The 23,031-nt window shown below is 38.0% G+C and overlaps 1 protein-coding gene across 1 annotated transcript; it reads right to left on the reverse strand.

Annotated features, from left to right (window-relative positions):
* Positions 1–1,900: 1,900 nt before the first annotated feature.
* On the reverse strand, positions 1,901–16,069 carry CCDC28A (coiled-coil domain containing 28A). The gene is made up of 6 exons (XM_061207119.1): positions 15,985–16,069; positions 13,921–14,120; positions 10,447–10,610; positions 6,228–6,382; positions 4,432–4,454; positions 1,901–2,067 (listed from the first exon to the last, which is right to left on the reverse strand). The coding sequence occupies exons 2-6, from the start codon at positions 14,076–14,078 to the stop codon at positions 1,935–1,937; spliced, it is 633 nt and encodes a 210-aa protein (XP_061063102.1). The 5' UTR covers positions 14,079–14,120; positions 15,985–16,069; the 3' UTR covers positions 1,901–1,934.
* Positions 16,070–23,031: the final 6,962 nt, after the last annotated feature.

Genomic DNA, 23,031 nt, shown 5'->3' on the forward strand with positions numbered 1-23,031 from the left:
CCTTCCACAAGGCCGAGGCCTCCAGTTATGGTGAATTATAGCAAGTCGAGTTCACTGAAAGCAGCATGTGAAAGCAGTCACTGCACTTGCACTTTAATTAATTCCTTATTGTGGAAGATGATTCCGCTACTGGATTCAGCTAGAAGAGTAAAGAATGCTGCTTTTCTTCAAACCACGAGAAAGCGACTGCATTTCATTTTAGCTGGCAGAAGTATTTGGAACATCTTGTGCATCTGCCAAATGGAGTTTCTGTCTGGATTCATCAGTTAAGAAGATTTTCATTCTCTAATGAGTACTTCTTTTAAATTTCTGGAAATTACATTCAAGAGCTAAGAGACAGAGGTATTAAAAAAAGAAGTATGTTTAAAGGGAAAGTGCCTATGCTGCTATTGAGAAACTTGGATGTGGTAAGACAATCTTTAAATGGAGTAAAGTAATTTTACTATGTCTAGAATTTGAAGATTTAAAAACAAATCACTGATTCAAGACTATGTTCCAGGACTTCCCTGGTGGCGCCGTGATTAAGAGTCTGCCTGCCAATGCAGGGGACACAGGTTCAATCTCTGGCCCGGGAAGATCCCACATGCCATGGAGCAACTGAGCCTGCTCTCTAGAGCCCGCAAGCCACAACTACTGAAGCTCGCACGCCTAGAGCCCGTGCTCCACAACTACTGAGCCCACGCGCCGCAACTACTGAAGCCCGCACGCCTAGAGCCCGTGCTCCACAACTACTGAGTCTGTGTGCTGCAACTACTGAAGCCCGCGCACCTAGAGCCCGTGCTCCGCAACGAGAAGCCACCATAATGAGAAGGCCGTGCACCACAATGAAGAGTAGCCCCTGCTCGCCGCAACTAGAGAAAGCCCACGCGCAGCAACAAAGACCCAACGCAGCCAAAACAAGAAAAAATAAAAATAAAAATAAAAATAAAAAATAGGGCTTAAAAAAAAAAAAAGACTATGTTCCAGGTTCTAATAGAGCACAGAATTATTTTAATGCAGCAAGAATCATTTTCATGGTAAGAAACTGATTAGAGGCAAATATGAAAACTTACTGGATTAACAAAATTCACTTGAAATGACACCACCACTTCATTTCCTTGGGAAAATAATTTCTTTGTGAAAGTCCAAGAGAATAAAATAAAATCATCATAGCTCTAAAACCCTTCCTATAATCCTCTGAATTATTCTTCAAGAAAACTGGAAATAGGATAAAATTCCTGCATAGTTTATTCCATTCCCTTCTCATCACTGCCTTTCATTTTCCTCTTTGATCTATATGATCCACTTGCCACCTGTTTTTCAAGACTCAATTCAAACAATGATCTGGATATACTGAGGACAACTAAATGCTAGCAATACATGTACAGCAGACGTTTGCAAAAATGTACAGACATGAGCTGTGCCGTCAGAGATATTCTTGTTCAATTGGAAGGATGAGATTTAACACATATCAACAGATAATGAAATAACGCAGAATGCTAGTTTGGGGTACAAACGAAATGCTTTATGGAAGTGGTCAGCTTGAGTGTTATTTGATAAGAAGGGGGAGGCCAGAGCAACTCTAGATAGAAAGTACAACCTGAACAAAGGCATTAAGGTGAGCAAGAACTTGGGCATCCAGAGAGCCAACTTGGTGGGAATGAAAAATAATGAAAACTATAACAGGATGAATATGCCGTGATCAAATTACTGAGAACCTTTTAAAAATCTGACATAGTAAAAAACTTGGTAGGAAACAAGAATGGCAAGATGAAAGTGATGTTTTAGGAAGAATAACTCAGTGGCAATGTCTAAAGTCTACAGCAGTACTGTCCAATAGAAATATAATGTAAGCCACAGACATAGTTTTTAAAATATATTTTATTTATACTCATAATCAGGAAATTATCATTTCAACATGTAATCATAAAAATATTGAGATAGTTTACATCTTTTCATTCTAAATCTTTGAAATCAGGTGTGCACATTTTACTTAAAGCACATGTCAATCCATGTTGCCAACACTTCATGTGCTCAGTAGTTACTTGGCTAGTGGCTGCCATATTGGACAGTGCAGCTCTAGAGTTTCTAGAGAACAGAAATTTGAAAGGCTGTGGAATCAGGTGATGAGGGTAGAGAATGAAGGAAGAATACAAAGCAGAACTGATAACACCTGACAACTAACTGTAATTAAGAGACAGCAAGTAATTTCATGTCCCTGTCCAGGCTAAACGGCAGATAGTGCCATGACTGATTAGCAATGTCTGCTATAGTCACAGAAGGGATTTTTAAACAATCTTGAAGATTAAAATAATAGGGGCACTTGAGAAAACCATAATTCAAAAAGAGACATGTACCACAATGTTCACTGCAGCACTATGTACAATAGTCAGGACATGGAAGCAACCTAAGTGTCCATCGACAGATGAATGGATAAAGAAGATGTGGCACATATATACAATGGAATATTACTCAGCCATAAAAAGAAACGAAATTGAGTTATTTGTGGTGAGGTGGATGGACCTAGAGTCTGTCAATACAGAGTGAAGTAAGTCAGAAAGAGAAAAACAAATACCGTATGCTAACACATATATATGGAGTCTAAAAAAAAATGGTTCTGACGAGCCTAGGGGCAGGAGAGGAATAAAGACGCAGAGGTAGAGAATGGACTTGAGGACACAGGGAGGGGGAAGGGTAAGCTGGGACGAAGTGAGAGAGTGGCATGGACATATATACACTACCAAATATAAAATAGATAGCTAGTGGGAAGCAGCTGCATAGCACAGGGAGCTCAGCTTGGTGCTTTGTGTCCACCTAGAGGGGTGGGATAGGGAGGGTGGGAGGGAGGCACAAAAGGGAGGAGATATGGGGATGTATGTATGCATATAGCTGATTCACTTTGTTATACAGCAGAAACTAACACAACATTGTAAAGCAATTACACTCCAATAAAGATGTTTAAAAAATAAAAATAATAGGGGCACTGATGACAGAGAGGAAAATCAGGAGGAGAAAGTATGAATACGGAAAGAACATTTATTACAGATGAGGAAACTAGGGTTGCTAGGCTTTGCTCAAGGTTACATAGCTGCTTACCAAGACCTGAGACCAAGCGATCCAAAGGCCATGTGCTTGCAGTCTACCGCCACGGCCTGCTGAACCATGGGGGCTGAAGTGAGGAAAGCGGGAGACAAATGAGTCTAAATGTTTAACAGAAGCTCAGATAAGAGGAGAGTAGTTATGTGTCATAAGCAGAGAGAGAATATAAAGCATAGAATATAACGTAAAACAAATACAAAGAAAAAAAAGCACCGGGGAACTACTCCTAAGAAAAGCCTCCTAATTAACTCCTATCTTACCCCCATATTAAACTCTTTCTTGGCAGTGGTATCTTACATTAATATCTCCTACAGTTTATGTGGCTTCTCAAAACTGTATTTTCTTCATCTGTAAAATGGGGAGTATAACACCACCTACTTCCAAGAGTAGGACCAAATGAGATAATGCGTGTAAAACACTTCATATAATGCTTGGCAAATAGTAGGTATTCAATAAAGGTGAGATATTAATTACTATTACTGGATTTGTATATATCTTCCTATTTCTTCATTGTTTTTACTGCACAATTCAGCAGTTAGTAACAGTATATGTTATTGCAATAAGAGTGATTTTTTAAAAATATATATTCTATATAGTTTGGAAATTTTCATATACACATGATTACATGTAGCAGTTACCCCATATTAAAGATGATACTCTGAAATGTTAAACAATCTACCCAAATTTACATTAGCAAAACGTGGAACCAAATTTTGAAAATCAAATCTCTTAACTCTACAACCAGTATCCTTTCCAGTATCTCATTATTTGGTTCAAAGAGATGTCTTACCACTAAAATTATTTCACAGGCAGGATCATTTTTTTTTTGTTCTTATATATCTCACATTGTGCCTATCAGTATGTTCAAAAATACATTTTAAAAATTTCTTGAAATAATTGCTCTAAATTGAAATGTCAAAACATGAATATTTTACATGTGCCTTTGTGATTTCCTTTAAGTTAATCCTATAACACACTTTTTTAATGCATCTAAAATATTCTAGTTCTAATACTAAATTTAGAGTACTGTATTATGTCTGCTATCCCACTTCCATTTAGCTTAAGAATCTAAGATTCAAAATAATGTATATGGCAACTACCCTAATTCTTAATTCTCTTGATTAAAACATTTTAAAAATTTGTCTTAAAAACCCAGAAACCATACAGAGCAAAGCACAAACCATAGAAAAATAAAATTTCAGCATACAAAACAACTGGGAAATTCCATTTAGAAACTAAAGGGAAAGGAAGATGGCCCCAGTAAACAGCAGTAGGTTTCTTCACTTGATTGGGACTATTCACCAAAAATTATAATCTGTGAACTTTTCACTGTTGATGTTAAGCAAAGGATACATGGACGAATTCAATTCTTCTAGCTGTAACACAAAGTAACAAATTTAATTTTTATTTTTATAAGATAACTATCATAGATAATTGTTAACCATACATTATTAAAGACATTATTTCACATTTAAGCTTTCTTTAAACAAAAAAGTATTAAAGAAAAAACTTTCTAAAAATTTCCAGACTGGGCAATTCACTTATGCAAAATAATAATAAAGTAGCTTTAGTATTTATGAAATAAGAATATAAGAGAATTAAAACCATATGACAAAAACTGAAGTTTTATAAGGATTCTTAAAACCATGCTTAATTATAATCATCTCTAATAACAGACTTTTTAAAAAAAGCTGCCATTTTAATGATCAAAATCTTTAAGAACTTTATGAATTACAAAAACGATTTTATGTGATATTCAGTTTTTAGTATGAGGTAGAATTAACCACCCCTATTTTACAGAGAGAAAAATCTGAGTTACAAAAACATTAAATTGCCCAAAGTTATACAGCTCTATGTAGACCCTGGACTAAACAAAGGCTTTCTGGTTTCAAATTCAGTTTTCAATGTACCACAATCACAATTAAAAGTATAGGTTTGAAATTTTTAAACTATGGGCATACAATTTCACTCACATTTACTTATTCAAAAGATAGAGAAAAGCAATAGAAATTAACCATTTCTGTTACTGGTAAATATGGAATCTGAAACTAAAGTATGTTGAATTCAATTTTTATTTATTTTTGTTCCAAAAAAGATTTAAAGAGGCAAATTTAATTAACACTTTTCAGTATATAAGAATCCTATATGGTGTTACTGGTTGAATTGTATCCTCCCAAAATTCATGTTTTAGTCCTAACCCTTAATACTTCATAACGTGACTATATTTGGAGACAGGTTCTTAAAAGAGGGAATTAAGTTAAAATGAAGTCATTAAGATGGGCTCTAATCAATTATGACTATTTTCCTTACAAAAAGAGGAAATTTGGACATAGGGACCCACACAGAGAGGAAGAATGCCATGTGAACATGAAGATGGTCTTCAACAAGCCAAGGAGAGAGACCTCAGAAGAAACCAACTCTGCTGACACCTTGGTCTCCAGCTCTCAGCCTCCAGAATTGTGAGAAAATTAATTTCTGTTGCTTAAGCCACCCAGTCTGTGGTACTTTGTTACGGCAACCCTTGCAAGCAAATACACATGGCAACCTACTAAATTACCATAAACACCAAGCATAGTATAAGTAACTACCACCTGAGTAAATAAGGCAAAATGTATTAATCATACCAGGATCTTTTGACCTACTATCTTCTATATCTTAAGATCTTTTATATGTACAGAAGCAAATATTTTCCTTTTAGATTTGCCAATATCCCAGAAAATATGCTTAGATGTAAATATAAGGATATACTAGATCCCAATATATCCTTTGGATATATTGCTTTCAAAAAAGAGTATAAAGTCCAACATGGATAAAACTTGAAAACATTACACTAAGTGAAAGAATCCAGACATAAAAAGCCACGTATTTTATGATTCTCATTTATATGAAATGTCCAGAATAGGCAGATCTATAGAGACTGAAAATAGATTGGTGGTTGCTGGGGGATAGGGGGAGGGGAGCACTGAGAGGTACAGGATTTCTTTTCGGAGTGATGAAAATGTTCTGAAATTAGATGTGGTGATGTCTGCACAACATTGTGAATGTACTAAAAATCACTGAATTTATACTTTAAAATGGTTAAAATAGTGAATTTTATCTCAATAAAAATTTTGATTAAGAAAAGAGTAAAGAAAGAGGACTGTACTCACATCAGACAGAAGCCTATCCAGATTGGCGTCACTGGCTGCTTTTCTCTTATCCTCAGGAAGTTCCTCTAGCTCCCCATAGAGCTCCAAATTCAAGCGAGCTAATTTCTCCTGCATTCCCCGAACATGTTCCATCTGTTCAATGGAACATTCATTTCCTGGGGGAACATTCCAGAACATTAATAAAGATTAGGATAGGTCAAACTAACTGTCTTGAGGAGAAACTTCTAAAGTCAAGGTGCTTAAAAGAAATTGGTTTTCTTTCTTTTGTAAATTACATTAATGACTGCATATTTTCTGTGTAAAATTATAAATCAAATCTCCAACCAGGAAAACAACAACAATCTAAAAAGTAATCATGGGCATTAAAAAATGATATAGAAAAAAAATTTAAGAATGAAAGAACCCTTTAGGTAAAAAAAATTTTTTCAATAGTAATATCATATATAGAGGTGTTAACACCATCTATTCATGTCCTACTTGACAACTGCCATTAAAACTGAGTAACCCAACATTTTATAATGATCTGAGTGAAAAACTAAGAGTCCTATAAGGACTTCAACCATGAATCATTCTGCCAACCAACCATGTACTCCTCCTTTAAGAAATATAAGTGAAAATATTTATAAAGTGTGAAGAATGTAATGAAGCATGAGAACCACAATGTATACACAGTAGAGGAAGGATAGGTCTTGCGTTGTTTATTGACTAGACTCCTCTGAGGTAGCATTATCTGCCCAGAGCAACTGATGTATATATATGAAATATTACATATTTTCATTCAGTTTCAGTACAGCCTCTGCAAATTCTTGATGCTATCATTTTCCCCTCCCAAAACCTTTGATTTTTCTCAAAGGTATAATATAGCTCAGCTAAAGGTGAAGTATGTATCTTGAATAAATATGAATTAATGTAAATTATACTATTTTTTCCTCTAGCCAGCTTTATAACATCTTCATAAATTGACTATATTACATTATGTTAAGGACTACTAATAATTTTAGAGTTAGTTACAGCTCTTTCAAAATCATCCTTTCTTCATAGTAAAATATCTCATATTTCCTCTATTTTAATGATGTTTTTCAACAGTTAGCAACTTGGAAGGTCAAGTGGAAGAACTACCTCAAGAGATATATATGTATGTGTGTGTGTGTATACATATAAAGATGTACATATATTATATAGACAGAGGAAAACAATATAGAGTAAAAATATAAAGAGGTAGAAATCACAAGGAACAAGAGAAAAGATTCAGGGGATGGACCCAGGTGACCTAACATGAGAACAATAGAATCTCCAAAAGGATAAAAAGGAACAGATGGAGGAGAAATAAATGACCAATAGAAAAAAATGTTCCTTGAGATGAAAGATGAGTTGGCAGATATGAAGGGCTCACTGATTTCCAGGCAGGGATGATACGGTCCTAAGCATATTCTGGTAAACGCTTAAACTTTAAAGATAAAGGAGAAAATCTTTCAAGCATTGAGACTGAAAAAAATTACTTGGTAAGAAAGAATCCAGGGACTTCCCTGGTGGTCCAGTGGTAAAGACTCCGCCTTACACAAGACGGGAATAAAGACACAGACCTACTAGAGAATGGACTTGAGGATATGGGGAGGGGGAGGGGTAAGATGTGACAGGGTGAGAGAGTGGCATGGACATATATACACTACCAAATGTAAAATAGATAGCTAGTGGGAAGCAGCCGCATAGCACAGGGAGATCAGCTCGGTGCTTTGTGACCACCTAGAGGGGTGGGATAGGGAGGGTGGGAGGGAGGGAGACGCAAGAGGGAAGAGATATGGGAACATATGTATATGTATAACTGATTCACTTTGTTATAAAGCAGAAACTAACACACCATTGTAAAGCAATTATACTCCAATAAAGATGTTTAAAAAAAAAAAAGACTCCGCCTTACAATGCAGGGGATGCGGGTTCGATCCCTGGTCAGGGAACTAAGATCCCACATGTCGCGGGGCTGCTAAGCCCACACGCCACAGCTACTGAGCTTGCGTGCCTCAACTAGAGAGCCTGCGTGCTGCAAAACTACAGAGCCCATGCCCTCGGGAACCCGCACGCCACAACTACAGAGCCCACGTGCCCTGGAGCCTGCGCGCCACAACTAGAGAGAGAAAGCCCTCATGCCAGAACTAGTGAGAAGCCCGTGCACCACAACGAAGAGCCCCTGTGCCGCAACAGAAGATGCGGCGTGCTGCAACTAAGACCCGACGCAGCCAAAAATAAATAAAATTTAAAAATAAATAATAAATAAGTCTTTAAAAAAAAAAAGAAAGAATCCAACTGGCAATCAACTTCTCATCTGCAATGCTTATATATAGCAAACCATCGAATAACAGAGACTTCAATCCAAGAATACAAAGTCACTTAAAAGTTAGGGCAGGAAGGGTGTTGGGGAGAAAAGTGAAGAAGTAAAAGTGATCCAGAGATTATATCTCAAGGGTGGGAGAGAAGAGAGGGGAGAGGGAAGTGAAAGTATTCTAAAGATGCCACCTTACCAGGATGGAGTAAAGCAAGGAGGAAGGGATGTCATAAAACATCTTTGTGAAATAAATAACGTGTTTTTAATGTCTTCTTTTCAAATAATAGTATAACCATGACTGGAAACCCAGAAACTATAAGAAAAGATAGACATATTTGAGTATACAAAAATTTAAAACTTTTATAAGGCGATGTATACCATAAAATCCACAGACACACTAATGTTGCTTAAAAAAATAAAAACAAAATAGGTCAGAGGGTTAGTACTTAAAATATGCAAAGGGCTCTTAGTAATTAACAACAAAAGGATAAATAACCAAATAAAAAACTGGGTAAAGGTCCTAAAAAAGAGCAATCCAACCGCTTAACAAACATTTATGGCTATTCAAATTCAACAGTAATAAAAAAATCCCTTTACAGCAACAGGCTGGCAAAAATGAAAAGGCTGGTAATACCTATTAGCTGGTGGGAATTCAGGGAAAAGAGTTGTTTCATAAATTGTTAATGAAAACTAAAAGTGCAATAGCTTTTTTGAAAAGCAATCTGGATACTTTTATTAAAATTAAAATTACCTCTATGCTTTGACCCAGTAATCCCACTCATGGGAATCCATCCCAAAGAAATCAAAACAGCCACATAAGGATATATGTAAAATGACGTTCACTACACCATTGAGTTTAGTGGCTCCAAACTGGAGACGAAGTAAATGCCCTTCAACAGAGAAATGGCTGAATAAACCAGGGTATATTCACAACTTGAAAATTATGTAGCCATTAAAAAAAAGAATGAATTAGAGCTATACCAGGTGACTCAGAGAGATTTTCATCAGGTATTGTTTAGTGAGCAAAGCAAGACACCGAAAAGTGTATATAAGATACTACTTGTAGAAAACAATGAAAAGAAAAATCTGTGTGTGTGTGTGTGTGTCACACAGTTAACTGGTTGGGGCTGGGGGCAGGCAGAGGCAGTAGAGGGCGTAAGGGAAGGGGTAGGGAAGCCAAGTAAAAGAGCTGGGGAGGGAAAGACAGCACTTAAAAACACAATATTTATGTCGATGACATTTATGCTTTTGTGTGAGATTCCATATGTGTGCATTCAACAATTTTTAGATTGCTTTTTAAAAAGGCAGGGAAATAATTTTTATAATCAGAAAAAGCTTATAAAGTGACTTGGAAGCTGAACATGAAAAATCTGACCATACACTTTGTGAACTCGCATACAAAAATACCTATTCAGAGTTTTATTGGGGCGATCAGTTAACTGTTCTTACGTCTTCATCAAGCCAGATTCTTTAATATTCGAAAGTCAGGCATTGTGAGCAAGAAACAAGTTTAGGCTTGAAAGGGTAAAGAAAAATGATCTTGAGTCTTTCTAAAACTGAAACACTAAATCTAAAGTATTTCAGTTGACAGAGAGAATGTCCCTTTTGTTTGTTACACTTTCAAGATACTTAGTCCGTCAACAGCAATCCTACTTTAACAATTCAACTAACCCTCCCTTTTTAAAAAACTTTTTTCCTGAAATCTTACAAGACAAATTATATCCCACGACAAATGAAATCTAGGATGATTGCGTTTTATGCCTCTGGACTGTTGTTTTGTTTTGTTTTTTTTAAATAAAAGAAAATGACACTTCAAAAAGGAATTGCAAAATACATGCAGAAAATATGATGCAAACATCTTGAGAAGAAAAAGAGTAGAGAGAAACATCTTTGGATTACCGAATGCTTGGAGTTTTCCAGAGTGGAAGTCATTCAAAAGGCTGAGGAGCCCCCTCTCCATCTCCTGGACATCAGAGACATCGGTGAGGAAGGAGTGCTGGATCGGGCTTGACTGAGCGCCTTTGCCTTCTCCACCCTGAGGTTTGGTCTTTTCTTTCATCACTCTGTAAGAAGGGTGCAATAAAAAATTAATTGCCTATAATTACCTTTAAAAAGAGATTTTTTTCAGGCTGTTCTAGATTAAGGGAAAAACAAGACATCCGAATAAAATCAATACTAAATAAAAGCAGCCATTTCAAGGCAGAAACCAAAAGAACAGGCTATGAAAATCTCAAACAAATGTATAAAATATAACTACTAAGGTATATAAAGAGTTTGAGTAATGTACTTTTACTCTATGGTAATTCTTTGGACTGCAAAAAAAACTGAAGAGAGAATTAGTAAGTCTTTTTTACTAGCCTGTGTTTCATATTTCACTTCTCCGTAAACATACTCTGCTTTCCCATCTAACTTTATCCTAGCTGTTCCCTGAACTATGGGCTGTCCAACAAGTGGTTATGGGGCCCCTACTCTGTAGCTGACACCGTGCCAGACACTGAGTATATGAACGCGTGCAGGACATCAGTGACTGCGCTGAAGCACGCCCAGTCTAAGGAGAAAGACAGACAGAAATTCACAACCAGCATGTGATGGAGCGCTAGTACCTGTTATTCTTGACTCCTCCAGCTTCCTAAGGCCCCCACGTGCAGTCATGCAGTCCTACTGGTCACACCCATAGAGCTGTCTCTAATCTCTCCTTCTCCACTGCCACTGTCCTATACCTGACCCAACTACTCCAGCAGCTTCCCAGCTGGTCTCCCGGCCTCTACGTGCTGTCTCTGAGCCCACAGAGCAGCCAAGTCAATTTTTTAAAAGTAAAGTCAGATCATATAATTTACTTAATGCAAACCTTTCAGTAGTCCGATAACCTGAAGAAATTCTATCCTCTCTTGTATGTCAATGCTCTAGACATTCTGAATCTCTTTTGCTTCCTAGAAATCCCTTCTCTCGTCTCCTTGCAGCTAATCCTCTGCCCACGTTAGCACCCTTCCCCTCACTGCCATCCTTGCCAGGCTACCTCCCACACATCCTTCAAGTCTCAGCTTAAATGTGATTTGCTCAGGAAGGCCCTTTCCGAACCCCTAGAGTAGGCTAGTTCTCATTACACACGTCTAGCATATGCCAGGCTCTCAAACTCTGGAGTGATGGTGCTATACATACTGTGATACAGGAGCAGAGAGAAAGAACAGTCTACTCAACCTAAGGGCAGCAGAGAAAACGTCCTAAAGGTGATATGTGAGTGAAGGCTTAAAGACTAGGAGTGAACCAGGCAAAAATGGGAGAGGGGGTTGTGTGTTACTTTTATAACCCCGACACGTGCTATAGATCCTGACGTAACACATATATTCAGGACTCAGTTAATTTCTACGTAACGTAGCATGAAGACCTCTTCCCCACAAGTGCACTCGCCACAATGTGGGTAAGACGAATAGGGTGTACTGGGGGCCTCTGAGTGTGCGGGCAAAGGTGGCAAGACTAATTAATTCCCGTGAAAAGAAATCAACTTAGAACACATAGGCCGTTGACACTAGGTCACTAACAGTTCTTCACAAAGAGAGATTTGTAATTTTACATATGTGATATTAGATTTACTATCACTATCTAGTATCTTGCTACTCAAAGTGCTGTCCAAGACCTGTACCATCAGTATTACCTGTGAGCTTATCAGAAATGCTTAGCTGAAGCCCCATCCCGAACTGATTCAGAATCTACATTTTAAAAACATTCCCAGGAGATCCATATTCACATTAAAATCTGAGATAAACTACTATAGACTATAAGGTTTCAGTATAGCAAATTTTTTTTCTTTCAAATTGGAAGCTTTATCCAAGTAAGTGTTTTGCATCAGTTCATCACTTAACAACCTTCTCAACAAGGAAAATAAAAATCTGTTTCTTCTTACTTCGGTGTTTTTGATCATGTCACACTGTCTCACTTTATGTTAAAATAACTCAATTAAAAAGCACTCACTGAAATTATACTATGTGCAAAGCCCCACTCTAAATACTGTCTGGCACACAAGACCCAGCCCTCAGGAAGCCCACATTCTAGAAGAGGGTAGAGAAATAAAAGTACAAGGTAGAAAATGACAATGAGATCCAAATAAACTGATGCAAAAATGTGGAAAAAGGAGTGATTTCCTTTCAAATCTCTTGGCTTTCTTTCCCCATCAACCATAACCATATTAAAAAACTGATTCTAAATTAAACTCCTCCAGGAGGAAAACCCCTTTCCAATCTCATAATATATTCAAAAGAAGCCCTTATAACTTTTGTTTTTCATTTAGTCCTTATTGGAATGTTCTTTTCCAAGGGTCTCTGGCTATGTCCCTTTTGTTTCCTCAAAGACAGTGTGAGATCATCACCAGTAATCTTGTCTTTTGTGTTAATCCAGTGGCTACAAAGTGCTACAAGCATTACTTCCTTAACTGACTCTCATGATAAGCTTGCAGTTAGAAGCTTATTTAATCATAATTATCTAGAGGATTGAGATTATGAAATGCTTTTTCTCTTAAGATATTATCCTGCTTTCCAAATATCTAACCCTACAAAATACTCATATATGCAGCAATAATAGGTAACATTTAAACTTGTCCCCCGTTTCCTTTAAAGCCTTAAGGCAAATATTAATATGTTCACTAAATATTAATAATGATTACTTCTAGGTGGTAGGATTTTAGTATTGTTTCTTCTTTGAATTTTTCCTGTGTTTAAATATTTACAATAAATACAAATCATTTCTATTAAAACAGTGAACTCATTCTTTTAAAAAAAATAAAACTACCAAAGCACAAACACTCAGCTTAAAAAAAACAACAACCAGATATGTCTTTTCCATTTCTGGCTAGCTCATCAACTTTGTCTGCAAGTTTTCTTGCTCTGTATTTTTTTTTTTTTTAATATTTATTTATTTATTTGGTTGCGTTTGGTCTTAGTTGCAGCTCGAGGGCTCCTTACTTGCGGCATACAGGCTCCTTAGTTACGGCGGGTGGGCACCTTAGTTGCGGCTCACTGGATCCTTAGTTGTGGCATGTGAACTCTTAGTTGCGGCATGCATGTGGGATCTAGTTCCCGGACCAGGGATCAAACCCAGGCCCCCTGCATTGGGAGCGCAGAGTCTTAACCACTGTGCCACCAGGGAAGTCCCTGCTCTGTGTATTTTAATATGAGACAAAGTAAGAGGCTTAAAGCCAATCATTCATTCTGCATTTTCTAATCTCTATACACTGTAACCTTCAAAAAATTTTTTTCTAAATCACATACAATATGTGCCTCAAAAGTCAAACCAAGAGGAAAAAAATGTTATAAGAATTAGTGGATTTAGTATTTACTTTAATAGCATTTTGCTGTGATAATGTGAAAGAAAAGAATTCACCTTTTTAACTTTGGTCGCTGTGAAGTTGACTGTGATGCAGGATTTGAAAACCCCGTGCTTTTACTAACTGGAATGGCATTTTTTTTGGCATTAACAACCTGAGTAGAGTGGGCACTAAAAGACTTAGGACTCCTCCTCTTCACTTTGCGCTCCTCCATTGTTTTAAGTTCCTTACTGCACCAAGGCCAGCTTCTTATGACCTAAGGAAATACAGCAAAATTATACACATATGCTATAATACGCCAAAATGAAAGGGCTTCAAAGACCCACTTCATGGTCTGAAAGAGGATCAAGAATTTCAGAGGTCATTAAAGAAAGTTAGAACAAGGATTCTTAAGCTTAGTTTACTGTATTATGTACACAGAAGCCCTAACCAAAACTGCCTGTTAGACAAAAAATTTTTTCACTGTTTATTAATTCATCCCACAAAAATTTACTCTCTTCTACATGTCAGGCACTACTTGGGGCATTGGGGAGACAGTACTGAACAAGGCAAAGTCCCTGCCCTCAATGTTCCCTACATTCTTATAGAAGGGGAACAACATATAAACACTAAACAAATCATCCAGCCTGACTCAAGCTTTATGTGCCCCTTAGGTCTCCCTTCTAAAACGTATTCTTTGAAAAACCGCCTAGATACAAACAGATATATAATTGACATGGGTACCTGCATTTTAATTAGCAACTAGAAACCTTATTTCAACTACCAAGTAGAAATTCAGTTGCTGCCTACAGTTAATACTGATTCTAGTTCCTTGATCAAATGAAGTTCTGTAAAATTAAACTTGTTCCATGACAATTTTAAATTTACTTTCTCTACCTATTTCCAAGGAAACATGAAACTTTATTATATATGTTTAGTTTTGTCAATATCAAAAAAAGTTACACTATGAAGTTACTGTCAGTCCTTCCATAGAGAATATGTGTAAAACCTTCCATTTATCCAGTACTTTCCCTTTGTGTATTAACCAGCTTTATTTCTCTAACAGACACCCATCTAAAAATATCCTTCCACATTTCCTTTTTATTTATGCATAATATTAAATTCTTCCTAATTATATTGTTTCATGTATCATAAGATGAGAAATTTATACGGCTATTCTTCTCATCAGACTGTAAAGTGCACTAGGACCGTTAGGCCTTTTATTGTATGTTGTGTTGAATTTAATCATTCTATGAACATTCAAAAAGACTCAAATCCACTGATGTCACTCCTCAAGTAATTATTTGAGAATTTTAATGAAAATAGATTTTTTTGGCTACTGTCTGGACTCCGTGTTACTAGCACTGTTATTTAAACCATTGAGCTCAGTTGGCTCAGGCTGACTCTAGACAATCATAACTGGAGCTAAACCTCCAAAGGACCAAAGGCTGTAAAGGAAAGTCTCTATTGCCCAGTCTCTAATCCCAGATAACGAACGTAAATCCGCTTAAATCTTGGCTAACAATTTTTCCTTTAAGAAGCATTTTAAGTAACAGAACAGACATTTCGGGGTTGTTTCAGCATGCAACACAAATTAAATGTTTAAAAAATAACTGAATAGAGAAGATGGGATATCAGTTCTTCAAAGAGGCAAGGATCTGTATAAATTTATGATACACACAAACACACTGGTTTTCGAATTTAATTATGCTTATACGCAGTTGGTGACACAAGAATAAAAAAAAAAACAGGAAACAATGCAAATAAACCAACAGTGGTCTAAACTATTGATAAGATGTTCTGAGGGGCCAGGGCTCGAAAATTATGCTTTTTTGGTTAGATAACATCACTACTACAAGAGCACCGAAACCCTTCTTGTATACCAAGCAGCAAGGAACCATTCAGAGAAGACCTTCATAGACTACAGCTCGTAGTCTAACTCACACATTAGTTTGAGAGCCAGGAAGCCACAGCCTCCAAGCAAGACCACTAGAAATTCCTCTTGACTTCACCTCATTGCCCTTCTCTAATCAGCCGTCACGGAGAACCTTCCCCGCCCAGAATCCGGTAGCGGCCAGCACCGGTGGTGGGAGGCGCCTACAGGGGGACATTGCGGGGGTGCCTTTGCTTCCACTTCATACCTGAGGAAGAAGGGGATCGGGGTCCTCTTCCACAACCTGCAAGGACCCCGGGGCCTCTGAAGCCACCGCCGCAGCTGCAGCCGCCGATGCTACAGCTGCAGCTTGAGCCGGGGTCACATCCCGGACCTCTCGCCTCCACAATGCCCTTTGTTTACGGAAGTGACGTAAGGAGGCGGAGCCTCCGCTTACTGGCTGGGAGCCTCGCCTCTTCCTGTTCCACCTGTGCGGCTCCCGTCTCCGGCCCTGGCACCGCATTGCTTCCCCTGTCCTGCATTCACTGTAAGTTCGACGGGCATGGAAAGGAGGATCCAGAGATGGGCTTTTATTTGGGGCTCAGTGGCCCAGAAGCTGGGAGGGTAAGGAGGGGAGGTGGAGGCAAGAACCGGAAATGTAGTACCTTTTCCGGAAGCTGTCCCGCCCCCTCCGTGAGTGTCAGCCTCCACGCACTACAATTCCCAGCATGCTGTTCGAGCAAGCGTGGAGGCGGAACCAGAGTGTCGCCATAGCAACTGTTCCGGATTGTTTCCAATGCCTCGCCTGGACTTCGCAAGGTAAACCAACGTTGGCTTGTAAGGCAGCGTAAAAAAACGTGATTCTGTTTAGCAACCCCGAGGCTGAGCCCCTGAATGAAATGCTATTACTGCTGCTATAAGTAGCTACTGTTCAGGCACTTGACAGACGTCATCTCTAAACCTCACTGCAATCTATGAATTTGGTGTTAGAATCCCCCTTTTAGAAATGAGGAAGCTGACACTCAGAAAGGCTGCGTCTCTCTGTCGCCAAGACAGTTCCTCCCTACCTTTACTCCCTCTGGAGTAAAGGATTGAGAGAGATCGAATTCTCCTAAATGAGGGGAGAATCCATGTTTTATTCCCTCATCTGGATAGCCTTCCCCGTTGGGGGTGGGAGATTTTAGGTTCTTAGACCTTTAGATTGAAGAGACTAGAAAGCACCACGTACTTCTCCTTCGTTTGCTAATAAGGAAACCGTATCTAGAGGTCGTATCAATGCCCGAGAGACAGAGCACAAACGAATGCAATTATCCTGGTTTCCAATATGGGATGTTCTACCGCCACCCCCCTCCATTTTTTGAAATTCTGAAATGTTTTAAAAAGAAAAAAAGAGTAAACATTCATGCACCCACTATCCAGAATTAACGGATGTTACTTTTATCATTTTATATATATATATATATTTTTTAATTAATTAATTAATTAATTTCTTTATTTTTGGCTGTGTTGGGTCTTCGTTTCTGTGCGAGGACTTTCTCTAGTTGGGGCAAGCGGGGGCCACTCTTCATCGCGGTGCGCGGGCCTCTCGTTGCGGAGCACAGGCTCCAGACGCGCAGGCTCAGTAGTTGTGGCTCACTGGCCTAGCTGCTCCGCAGCATGTGGGATCTTCCCAGACCAGGGCTCGAACCCGTGTCCCCTGCATTGGCAGGCATATTCTCAACCACTGCGCCACCAGGGAAGCCCCCATTTTATATTTTTAAATGAAGAAATATACCATTACAGATAAAGCGGGTGCTACCTATTCTCAGTGCCACTCTACTTCCCTTCTGAGGGGTAACTACGGTCTTAAATTTGATACGCATCTTGCTAATCTAGGTTCGTCGTATACTTTCACTATTACTATGTATTTGTAAACAATATATCGAATGACTTCGGGCTTTTGAAGTTTTACATGAATGCTTTATATTTTGTGTATTGATCTACAACTTGACTTCTCACCCAGTTCTATGTTTTTCAGACTTATCCACATTGATACAGATGGCTAGACTTCATTTATCTTAATTACATAGTATTATATCAAATAGACTTGCCACAAACTATCTCAGAATTCCCATAGTGATGGACGTTTAGGTTGTTTCCCATTTTTCACCGTTACGAACAATGCTGTAGGGGGCAATCTTCTCAATATCTTTTCTCAATGTCTCTTAACTCATCCCTGAATTGTCTTATCTGAATAAGCAGAACTTGCAAACTGGTGATTCACAGGCTTTTTTTTTTTTCTTTTCAAGTTGGTTACTAACAGTTAAAAGCGAAGGAATTAAAAATGATGTCAGCTCATCCATTTAGCATCCCAGTAATAAATGGGAAGATCTGACCACACTAGATCTGCACTGTAGACTGGCAACAGCAGTTCAAGCCCAAGAGCAGCTGCTTCCTTTAGATCAGTTCAGGTGATCTCTATTTTTCTCTAAGACACAATGTGTTTAGTATCCCTCTGAGCCCTGTGGTATTTGCATTTGCAACATAATACAGTAATGAGATAGAGTCATAGAGGTACTTTTATTTGAAATCTAGAGTTCTTGAAAGAAATCTTGTTCTTTGAGACTTACTAGATTTTCCTTTATACTGCAAAGATCCCTGCTTTGGATTGTTAAATGCACACCTTGTGTAAATTAATCAGATACTTTCTTCCTAAAGACAGTATGTATTTCCAGGATAGGAGCTGTGATCAACAAGACCACTGCCCTCACCCCCCACTAATGTACTCTATATAGCATATTTTCAGGACTTCCCTGGCAGTCCAGTGGTTAAGAATCTGCGCTTCCACTGCAGGGGGCACAGGTTGGATCCCTGGTCGGGGAAGATACCACATGCTACGCAGTACGGCCAAAAAAAAAAAAAAAAGACTAGCATATTTTCAAAAATATTATTTCTTTTGGAAAATTTCAAACATATACCGAAGAAGACAGACTGATATAATGAACCCCTGAGTATCCATCATCTAGCTGTTGACTCATGGCCAATCTTGTTTCACTTATACCCCTCCCTTGACATTTTCTCCTGTCCAGTAATATTTACATTGAAGCAAATCCAAGATATCACTGAATCCATAATATTTCAGTATGGATCTCTAAAAGACTTTTAAAAACGTTACCATAATATCACTATTATTCCTAACACAACACTAATTGCTTAATATTTTCAAATATGCAGTCAGTGTTCAAATTTCCAATAGCATCATAAGTGTCATAATATTTTTTTACATTTTATTAAATCAGGAATATTTTTCTGTAACATCCTTAGGTGATGAATGGGTTTGGAAGCCACTGTTGTACATCTTCATTTGTTGAGCTGCAAACTGGCAATGTCTTTCCCCTGGAGGTTACACTCTAAAGGAGATGAAAGGTATCTCAACCCAAAGCAAATGGCTATTCTACCTCAGTGCCTGGAAAAGGGTCACGCCCTGTTGTCCCTTGTGGTTCTTTTAGGGAAGAGATTTTGGGTTTTGATTTTTTAACTTGGAAGCCTATCTATCATTTCCAAGGGTTCCTACATCTCCTTTTCCTCCTATACTAGAATGCCTAGGCCAAGGTAGATCAGAATCAACGCTTCTTTGCACGCCTGACTCAGGAAACAGCTAGTAAACAAGCCTTAAAGCAGAAATGAGCTTGCCATATTCATGGAACTGAAAGAATGCCAGTCAGTGTGGTGGTGTGGATTTCTGTTCTATTCTAAGATGTACATCTTAAGCATTAGTGAAGGGTCCCAAAATAAACACAGGGATCCTTAAAATTGTAAGTATTTTACTGCTGACTGCTTTGGAAATGCAAACAGGGGCGTAAACAACTGACCTGAAAAGTTACAGACTTAGACATTTACAAAATTCTCACATATATGGTCTTTGATTAATCTGTCTCCCTCAATAGGCTTTAAGTTCCTTGAGGGCAGATATTAATTTTTATTTGATTTTTGTATCTTAAGCACATTGTATTGTGCATTACATAGAACATGACATAAGGTAGGTGCCCAATAAATGTATGTGTTATGAATGAATGAAGTTCTCTGATTTTATTTCTGAAAGTAAAGTGTTTCACATAATTCTTCTTTAAACCCCAAAGTCCATAGATGTAGGCGCAGTCATAATGCCAATCAGATGATGTCACTAATCCCCAGGCAAGTGCTCTTTTTTGAGCTGGGCAATTTGTGTTTTGTTTCCCAAGCCTTCATACCAAGGGATCTCATGAAGGAACTAATCCTGAAGCTTAGGGAAATTGTTGCCTGGGTGATGATTTTAAAAACTTCATATTTGGTATAGTTTCGGTTTGTGATTCTACAAAATTAATGTTTTAATATAATTTAGTATTCACACTTCCTTTTTAAGGGAAGGAGTAGTTAACAGGATTAGGGGATGACTGTCAGCAAGATACGAGGACAATTCATCCTTTCTCTAAGTTCTTGTCATAGAGACACTCCACCTTTAGAAGAAGGCTTACTGTAGGCTTAACCAAAAAACAAAGTATACCGGAACCAGCAAATTAGCTACACTGCATTACAACCCTTCCATCAGTTTTATTTCTTTTTGTTGAATTTTAGTTAAGTAGCAGTATTATCATGAAGCATCACAAGATTGCTAAGAAATACCTGTTGGGATAGCTTACAGAATAGTAGTACAAGATGGAGGGAAGGAAGGAAGGAGGAAGGAGGGAGGAGGGAGGGAAGAGGGAGGGAGGGCGGGAGGGAGGAAAGAGTAGGAATGGCTCCCATAACACTATTTATATCTCTATTTACCGAAGAAATTTTGAAATGTTACTTAAAACCTAAGCTGCTACCACTCTGTCTTTTGAGTTGCCATAATTCCTATCAATGGGGAAATCAGTCTTTACATTGGGGCAGGAAAAGGAATGAGACTCTAGGTAGATGGCCCATGTGTGTCGTAATACAGTAATGGGAATTGGATACATACAGGTGAACAGGAGGCTGAGTTTGGGGATATGAGGTTGACAAAGGCGAATTGTTCTGTATGATAAAGTGGGGGAAATTGTTCTCTGTGGCAGAGGGTGTGGGTTGAGAAATGTTGCTCATACTTAGCAAAAAAGTGGGGAGCAGAGGGGGAACAGAGGGACAAAATGGCGGGAAGAAGAAGAGCAATGAGGACTGTTATCCAACTGTAATTGTTAGATTGGCTATAATTACACACACACACACACACACACACGTTCTCCATGCTTCCAAACATCAAAATAAATCCCCTACAAGCTCAAGGCTTTGTGTAAATTAGTCATTATGGAAATCAAAGGAAAAGCTTTGTAGTCTACATCTTTAGGAGATTTGGAGAACAAGGGCAATATGTGTGGAATAGTAAAGTAATCCATAAACTAAACTATGTCAGATGAAGCAGAAGCTAAGAGTCAAAGGTGAACGAGAAAATTACAAGCCACAGTTTCCCCTACAATCTTAGAAAGAGGGAGAGACATGAATTTTCCACCATCTAAACATTGGAGGTTTATATTAATTTCATTTTAACCTTAAAGGGCAAGGGTACCTGGGATGACACCTGGTAATCTGCTGGTCTCTCCCACTAGTCTGTTAGCTACCTGAAGGAAGGAACTATATCTTACACAACTTTATATTCCCAAGGTCTAGCATAGTGTCTGTCATACAATAAAAACCTAGAGCACCGCGATGAAGAGTGGCCCCCGCTTGCCGCAACTACAGAAAGCCCTAGCACAGAAACAAAGACCCAACACAGCAATCAATCAATAAATAAATCTTAAAAAAAAAAAAAATTAAAAAAATAAAATAAAAATAAAAAGTCCTAGTGATGAGTAAGAAATCGGACTATTCCTAAAAAAAAAAAAAAAAAAAAAAAAAACATAGAAAATGTTCATAAAATGAGTGAATAAATCAGGAGAAAACTAGACTTATATGATGGCAAGTAGCAGAATGGCATTATTAATTTAATCAAGTGTCACCATAACTCAGATGACTAATTCACAAATTAGAAATTACAAGGATTCTTAGTCATACCTACCTCTGGCCTCCAGGTGGCAGTATTATCTCATATTAAATTGTTTGAGACCAGATTGCATTTAACTTTTGAGGGGGGAAAAAAAATAACCATAAATGAATCAAACAATTCTGTAGCTTATTTCTGTAATTATACTGAGCAAAAATAAGAAATAAAATGTACTTACATGAGATTATAGATTTCTTCTCCAATTTCAACACAAGTGAGAATTACCAGTGGTTCTCTAATTCAAGCAGTTTCCAAAACTTTGAAGGTAAATACAAATTGGTGTACTTTGCTTACAAAACACATGTATCTCTTTAAAGTATGGAAATGTGTGTGGGGGGGCAGTAATATGTCTAGAAATAATTCATCTACCAACAAACAAGGTGACCAGATTAAATACAGGATGGTCAGTTAAACTTGAATTCTAGATAAAGAATACTTTATTCATATAAGTATATCCCATGCAATACTGGGGACTAAAAAAGTACTTGTTTATCTGAAAATCAAATCTAACTGGTCATCCTATATTTTGCTTTGCTAAATCTTGCCATCTTACCAACAACATTTAGTTGTCGTGGTTAATTACAAAATAAGCAGGACTCTCCAAGGTCTGCAGGGCCCAGTGCTGTTTCCTTATTTGGAGAGATGAAAAGGAAGTAGCTTAGTAGGGTCGGCTTCCTCGCTGTAAGTCTAACTTTACCGTTCTTTGTACTCTACCCATGCAGATCAGAGTTCCCCAGCTGAGTAACTTATCTTCAGGAAACTGACCGTGCAGATGGTATAGCCTAAAGCAGTGATTTTATACAAACACAGTGTTTTCTAGCACTTGTGAGTCTGGTTGCAAAAGCCAAACCATGAATGAGATTCTAGACCCCATCACCTCTGATTTATACTTTTCAGAGGTACCTGATCCATAGCAGCTATGACAACAGAAATAGGTGAATTGCTTATGAAATAAATCCTATTTCAAGAAAGTAAAGAATTTTCTGGTAAATTCAGTCATATGTTATAGTTCTATGCACATTTGCATTTTTAATATAAGCATTCCCTATCTTCTAGATAAAATGTGCTTCATAATGTCATTTATAAATATTTCTGAATTTAAAATAAGCTTTCCAGGGACTTCCCTGGTGGTCCAGTGATTAAGAATCCACCTTCCAAAGCAAGGATGGGTTCAATCGGTGGGGGAACTAAGATCCCACATGCCTCGGGGCAACTAAGCCTCCGCACCGAAACTATAGAACCCACGTGCTCTGGAGCCTGCACGGCACAACTAGAGAGAAGCCCGCACACCGCAACAAA

This window comes from Eubalaena glacialis, chromosome 12 (genome assembly GCF_028564815.1).
Source record: "Eubalaena glacialis isolate mEubGla1 chromosome 12, mEubGla1.1.hap2.+ XY, whole genome shotgun sequence".
Taxonomy (NCBI): domain Eukaryota; kingdom Metazoa; phylum Chordata; class Mammalia; order Artiodactyla; family Balaenidae; genus Eubalaena; species Eubalaena glacialis.

What these genes read in the sequence shown, in the direction of transcription:
- CCDC28A (XM_061207119.1), bottom strand. Translation starts at nt 14,078, where the DNA reads ATGGAGGAGCGCAAAGTGAAGAGGAGGAGTCCTAAGTCTTTTAGTGCC. An exon ending in CAGCGACCAAAGTTAAAAAG is followed by an intron (nt 10,611 to 13,920) that starts GTGAATTCTTTT and finishes CCCTTCTTACAG; the next exon opens with AGTGATGAAAGAAAAGACCA. An exon ending in TGGATAGGCTTCTGTCTGAT is followed by an intron (nt 4,455 to 6,227) that starts GTGAGTACAGTC and finishes TTTGTGTTACAG; the next exon opens with CTAGAAGAATTGAATTCGTC.